General features: G+C 43.4%; 1 protein-coding gene across 5 annotated transcripts in view; it reads right to left on the bottom strand.

The window, feature by feature from the left end:
- Nucleotides 1-1,001: 1,001 nt before the first annotated feature.
- The window catches only part of CECR2 (CECR2 histone acetyl-lysine reader), a 175,108-nt gene continuing 169,677 nt past the window's right edge, over nt 1,002-6,432 (bottom strand). For all 5 annotated transcript variants that reach the window (XM_077871714.1, XM_077871715.1, XM_077871718.1 and 2 more), the window contains one exon: nt 1,002-5,958. In XM_077871714.1, the coding sequence (XP_077727840.1) occupies nt 5,953-5,958 (6 nt within the window). In that variant the 3' untranslated portion in view covers nt 1,002-5,952. The remainder of the gene's footprint in view (nt 5,959-6,432) is intronic.

The raw sequence follows: 6,432 nt of genomic DNA, 5'->3' as shown, positions 1-6,432 counted from the left end.
CTGAGTGAACACAGATCTGGAAATTAGTATTATTTGTGGTAGAATATTTTTACAGAATATTACAAGGCTGATTAAGGATAAAGCAGGCCAGAAATTTTGGTGTCTTAGAACTTCAGCCAACTGATAAGATGGCTACTTTCTGCTTCTTTTTTTTCTTCAAGTAAGCTCTACACCGGAGATAGAGCTCAAACTCCCCAACATCAGGAGACACAGGAGACACGTTCTCCAACTGAGCCAGCCGGGTGCCCCTAGTCTCCCTCTCTCCTTTAACAAAAGCCCTCCTAAGAAATGGAAATAAAAACCGAATAAATTGGGCAGGTAGGAAGGAGATGCTTACCTAGTCTCATAGCTCTCACTTTTCATGAGACAGAGAGGGGGTGGCACAGAGACACGGGCAGAGAGAGAAGCAGGCTCCATGCAGGGAGCCTGAAGCAGAACTCGATCCCGGGACTCGAGGATCACCACCTGAGCTGAAGGCAGACACTCAACTGCTGAGCCACCCAGGTGTCCCTCATAGCTCCCACTTCTGGCCACTTGTAATGGATCCAGGCTACCGCTGCCCGGTGTCCCCTCATTAAAAGCCAAAATCTTTACCTACTGGACCCCAAGTCCATCCTAGATTTTGGAAGGAGAGTAAAAGTGGTGTATGGAGCCCCAGTGAGTTAAAGGTATGTACCAAGGGCTGGGAATATGTGGGTGGTATTGGGAGTGGGTGCAAGGAGGTGGGTGTTGGCAAGGCGAGCTGGGGAGTATTTTATCCCAGATGTTGTTTGGAAGTGCCAATCGGTTTTGGTACTGTTCTGAGGTTCTCCGCAGAGCATGTACCCCCTGCACAGGGCACACTCCCCTGCCTGCCCTGACACCACCCACCCACCCTGATGAAGCCAGTTGAGCAGGACCAGCATTTTGTAAGTGGTGGTGCTGAGGCCTAGTTCAAACCTTTGTTCTGATGATAAAAGTGACACATGGACACACACAACTCACGCATAGCAGAGCCTTGCTATTTTAAGAATGTACTTTATACAAAATAACCAGTTCATATGGAAATAAATCTACAGACCTCTGAGGATCAAAAAGCTTTTTAAAAAGTTCTTTTAAAAAATTATCCAACACACAGTATCGAACTAACTACTGAGGTAAGTGTCGCTCTCAGTGAAACAGGGAATCAGCAGACCACGACAAAATATACACAATATAAAAATAAATAGCATTCCCCTTTCCAGTACTGGCCAGGAAAGTTCACACGGCTTTTGCAGCAGAAGGAAAGAATCCCTGACACTGTGTGGTGGAGACTGGCCTGGGCTCCCAGGAGAGTGAGGTACCCGAGTCCCAGCTAGGCAAACAGGGTCACACAAAGGATATTCAATGGGGTTCAGCATTTCAATAATTTACTCAATATCCACACCCCCTGTTCCCAACCCCATCCCACCCTTTTTCAAAACCCATGCAGGAAGTCAGTTGGTTATTAGCCATTTCTACATATCAAAGTTCAGTCAGTCCCGTGGTATACAGTGAGAAACATTGACTATCTGGGGCGACAGCCCTCCTAGATTTCTGTTTCGCAAAGGCCTACAAAGCAGAGACAGATGAACACCTAACCTGGAGACAAAGCTTGTGTCACAGCTTCACGTGAGAGATGGGATGCAGAAATGTCCACTCAAGTTCTGTTAACTTAATTAACAGAATTAAAAGCAGGGCAAGGCTTGGTGTCCTAAGGTTCCAAATTAAAGAGAGAGTCCAACCCACCAAGACAGGAAAAGGGGTTTCTTCTTATGCAGCAAGTCTCAATCATATTCGTAGTTCCTAGACAGTGATGTGAGCCCAGGAATAAAAGCCTCTGCGTGCTCAACACAATGCCCAGTATTCTCCCAGGAGTGGTGAACAGAAAGCTCTCAGCAGGAACACTGCATTCCAGAAACCCCCAAAGGAGAACTGTCCTGGACTCACACACACATGAGCTGACTTCCTCCATGGAGGTCGCTGCAGACTGAGCAGGGGTGAATGGGCGGACAGATAACCATAGGGGGAACAGCAACCATGCTAGAAAACTCTAAGCCTTTCATTTCTTTGAAAATAGTTGTTCTGAAAGTATGTCAGCATTCTGACACTATGTAACTGTCCTTGGGACTGCTGGGTTAAGACTTCCTGTGAAATTTCAAATTAGGTCTTAAGAGTAGTACAGTAGTATTTATAAATTTGAACTTCCATTAAAGAGAAAAAAAGGAAGAAAAATTCAACCAAGTCGTATGGGTCGGGAGCTTGTTTCTGACATCTGTGATGACAGCAACACTGGGATTTTGTGTGTTTTGGACAGCACTTAGCATTCTCTTTGACTCCAGTAGGAATCAGCATAAATAAGAATACAGCAGACAAATGCCATGGGGGAATGACACCTGATGGTTAGTCATGAGAAGCACTTTCAAGGTCCGAGTGCCATGATGAATCGACACTGAAAGCTAAGGTCTGAGTGAACTAAGGTGCACACACACACTACAGGTCTTCAGGTTTTCAATAAACATAAAACTAAAGATGAGCATGAGTTTTGCCTTTTTGAGAGCAGTCTGACTTGGGCTCATGGAGAATAAAGAAACATGAATAAGAAGCTCACGTGCACTGCCAGAACATGTCCGACGTGATTAAGGAGGGGCAGAGTGGCTTTTAATTTTATTTTTAGAAAGTGGGATAGAAGAAGTTTTATGAAAAAGAATCTGCACATTTTGGCCTTACTTACTACTCTTCACATGCATCTACCACAATAAATTTCAGCCAACAGCTACTTTTTAAACAAACAGACTCTGAGGGGGAAAAAAAACCCCAAACCAGAAACCTTCCAAAAAGCTTTACTTTTTTCTGGGTCGTTTATGTCTCTTGGATCTTAGGGGAAAAAAAGATTCTAACTTAATAACGACTCTAACAAAGGCTAGCCACATCTGTTAAATCAAACAGGTGTGAGGGTTTCCTCATTACTCGTGGCTCCCAGCTAACCCTGCTGGGGACTCCTGAGAGCTGGCACATGGACAAGGTGGCAGTGACCCACCCTGTCAAAGTCCTTCTAGGCCGACAGCACATCATTTTTAGGACCTCCTCACACACTACTTGCTAGTTATACAGTGATTTGCTAACCATCATCCCCTCATGGAGAAGATGGCAAATGCATGTGCATCTGCTTAAGACACTTCACAAGTGCCAGAACAGAAAGACGGGAGAGAAGAAAAGGTGCTGTTGGGGGTTGGGAAGAGCAGATCCGTGGCTCACAGCAGCTCAACGTCACATGTGTTCCTGCAATCTTGTAGCTCCTGACGACTTTTAGCAGATCTGCACTTCAAAGACCAGTAAAAGTTCAGGATGTAGCAGACAAGGGCTGAAGCGCTGGTACCTGTAATGCATGACCCAACTCCCACATGGGATGCAACAAGGCTGCCACATTTGCTGCTGCCCTCGTTCCCAGAGTTATGGTAAGATACAGTAGTTCAACCCTTGATATTGTTCTTCCTTAATATTTCCTCACATCTCTACATCCTAAAGAAGGGAGGTTAAGGATAAAAGAATTTACAGATTTCTTCCTAATATTGTTCACAGCTTCTGTCTAGCGACAGTAACGGACTAAGAGGCTGGGAGAGTGAGGAGAAAAGGTTACCTCGAGCAGAGTGGGCCAGGTCAGCCCAACTATTGCTTAGGGTCCACTCCTCCCCAGGCCCCAGGGTCATTCAGCACAAAGCAAGGCCTCCAACCTCAGCACCAGGGGAACAGAACCTGTCGCTGTGATCCTAGTTAGGCAGCAGCTAAAGGCCTCTCACTCAAACCAACTTTCATGGGAGAAGAGAAAGGCTGTCAGCAGCGAGATGCTCTGGGTCCAGACCAGCTCTAACCAGACCCGAGCCAGCCGTAAAGACCAGTTGGTCTCTCCTCCCTGCTTCTATGCAGACATAAAACCAGAAGTAGTAATGCATCGGCCATGTTAACTCACACTAGCTCAAGAGCTGAACCATCAAATCTGTTCTTCCTGCAGGGACAGCGCTGACCCCTTCATTCTTCCAAACCAGATTATGCCAGTGATAGTTTCTAACAAGAATTCGGACCAAATGAGAACACAACCTCAAAACTCACTCCACTTAAAAAGCACACCAAATTTAAAACTGAAAAAATTCACATTTTTGTGCATTTTATCTTAAAGGCTCCTGCCTGAGCCTTAAGCCACAATGCCAGGTCAATTAGCATTCCCTTATTTGTATGAATTTCCTTTACACCGGAGCTGGTGTCTTGGGTTCCATCTGTTTAACATGGATGTTTCTAATTTGTTTCTTTTCCTAATAGCATAGGCTTAGCAAACTTTAAACATGATAGTTCCACGTTTCATCAAGGACTGGAATTGGAGAGAAAGATTCTAATGGACCCTCACAAGGCTGAATTTGTAAGAAACTAGGGCAGATTGATATTATATGGAAGCTTATCTACTATCCCAAAGGCATGCTTAATATATGCTATTCTTTACAAAAATCTGTAATCTCAGGGCATTTTTCCTTAGTTTTTTGTTTTCTTTGTGGGATATTAAAAACTTTAAAACATAGGAGTCCTAACTTTGGTGGTATCTCAGCTAAAATCAAATATAGAATGCTAAACAGGACAATCCAGTGTAATTCACTTCTAAAACTGTAACAAAGTAATTTAATACTGTAAAATTGTTTCCTATCATAGATATGACAAATGATTTCCAAGAACTCGTTCCTGAAAGCTATTTTAAATCACCATGACTTATTTTACTATGATTCACTTAAAATGAATTCAAACTATATATATTGAAATTCCTAAATTCAAACTGTAAATCTATAGAATACATTTTTCCTATTCAAAACTGTGCAATTTCTTTATTGATACTAACATATACAAACCTGAGTAGTCACTTCCACAAAATGTGATTCGTGCCAGAAAGCTTTGTGTGATGTCTACCAGTTCACAGTCCTGGCAGGTCTGTGAAGAGGACGATTCATTTTATATTCTAATAAGCAAAACACTAGTGATCCGAATTCCTGATACTGGTTTACACCTATCTGGTAGGGCTGATGGCAAATCAGGAAGGGCACTGCTCTCTGAAATCCAGGGATTGGGCCACTGGATGAGAGAGCAGCCTGCCTTCTAGGCTGATGCCTCTGGTAGGCTGTGTGAGAGCACTCTGCCTCCAAACTCAGAAACTCAACAATCAGGGGGCAGTGCAATGGCACCCTCTCGTGCTGCTTAGAAAGGAGGCCTTCAACTCACAAGGGACTGCTGGCCACTGAGGAAACAGTGACATTTTACAAGAGTAAACTTTTCCTACCCTCTTCTCCAGCTCCCAAAAGTATTCAGTGTGACATGATTGTAAACAGATAAGGATCACTCTAGTGCTGCATGCCCACCACAGTTAGGACTTCCATTTCTTCCACATCCCCACCCACCCTTCCCACTTATTTACAATACATTCACCACCAACAACAAAAATTATTTTTAAAAGGCAACATGAAAATTCTGTAAACTGGACCCAGCTCCAAACACATTAATACTACGAGTAGTCCTTTCCCCAAATATATACCTGAGTTAGCTGCTCATGAAAGTTTACAAGCACCACTCCATTCTTAAGTATGACCCCCCCTCCCCCAAGGTTAAGATAATTTTCCCTGAACAAGAGTCTCAGGACTTAGACAAGCCATTACTAATTTCAGTTCAATTTGTTCTCGACTATTGGCCATACGAGAGATCCCCAACCAAGGACCCCTGTAAATTGGTGTTAGTCTAAGAAGTATGCTTCCAAGGCTCTGGGAAAGGCTTCAGCTCTTGGATGGCAGGACGTGATGCACTGTGAATGGGTGTGGCAGGCTAACAGGAACAGAGATGGGCAGGGATCATTTCCCTAAATTCTCCATGTTCCAGTCTTCATGTGCAGCTTTCTGTTTCCTTGGGGTTTATTTCGTCCTTGGACTAACTCTGAGAGAAGCAATAAAGACAATTTAAACAAAATTAACAACGGTGCTATTTATTTTTAATTAATTAATTAATTAATTAATTAATTTTTAAGCTGTGCTGTTTAAAAAAATTAAATAAGCCAAAGTGCTGTACAGGTTCCTCTCCATCTGGGAAAATGGCTTGGTTTTGTTTCAGCTGTCACACTTAACTTCCAGAGAGTGGGCTCTGGCCCTCCTCACTCAGGAGCTGTAGGGACTCCCTGCACATTAGGGAACAATACTGATGCTCTTAATGATAATGACTTCACTGCGGTCAAGGAAGAGATGAAATGAGATACTGTGCATAGAGAACCATAGCACAGTGCCTCGCAGAAAAGCAGCACTTGAAGGTAGTTACTATTATTTAAAATCCTGACTGGTCTCTCTTCAGATGAAATAGATGAAGAAGGGTAAAAAATACTAAAGCTATCACATCAAAATAAAAGTTAGTGGCCAG

Source organism: Canis aureus, chromosome 25, assembly GCF_053574225.1.
Source record: "Canis aureus isolate CA01 chromosome 25, VMU_Caureus_v.1.0, whole genome shotgun sequence".
Lineage (NCBI taxonomy): Eukaryota > Metazoa > Chordata > Mammalia > Carnivora > Canidae > Canis > Canis aureus.
This window is presented reverse-complemented; position numbering and strand designations above follow the sequence as displayed.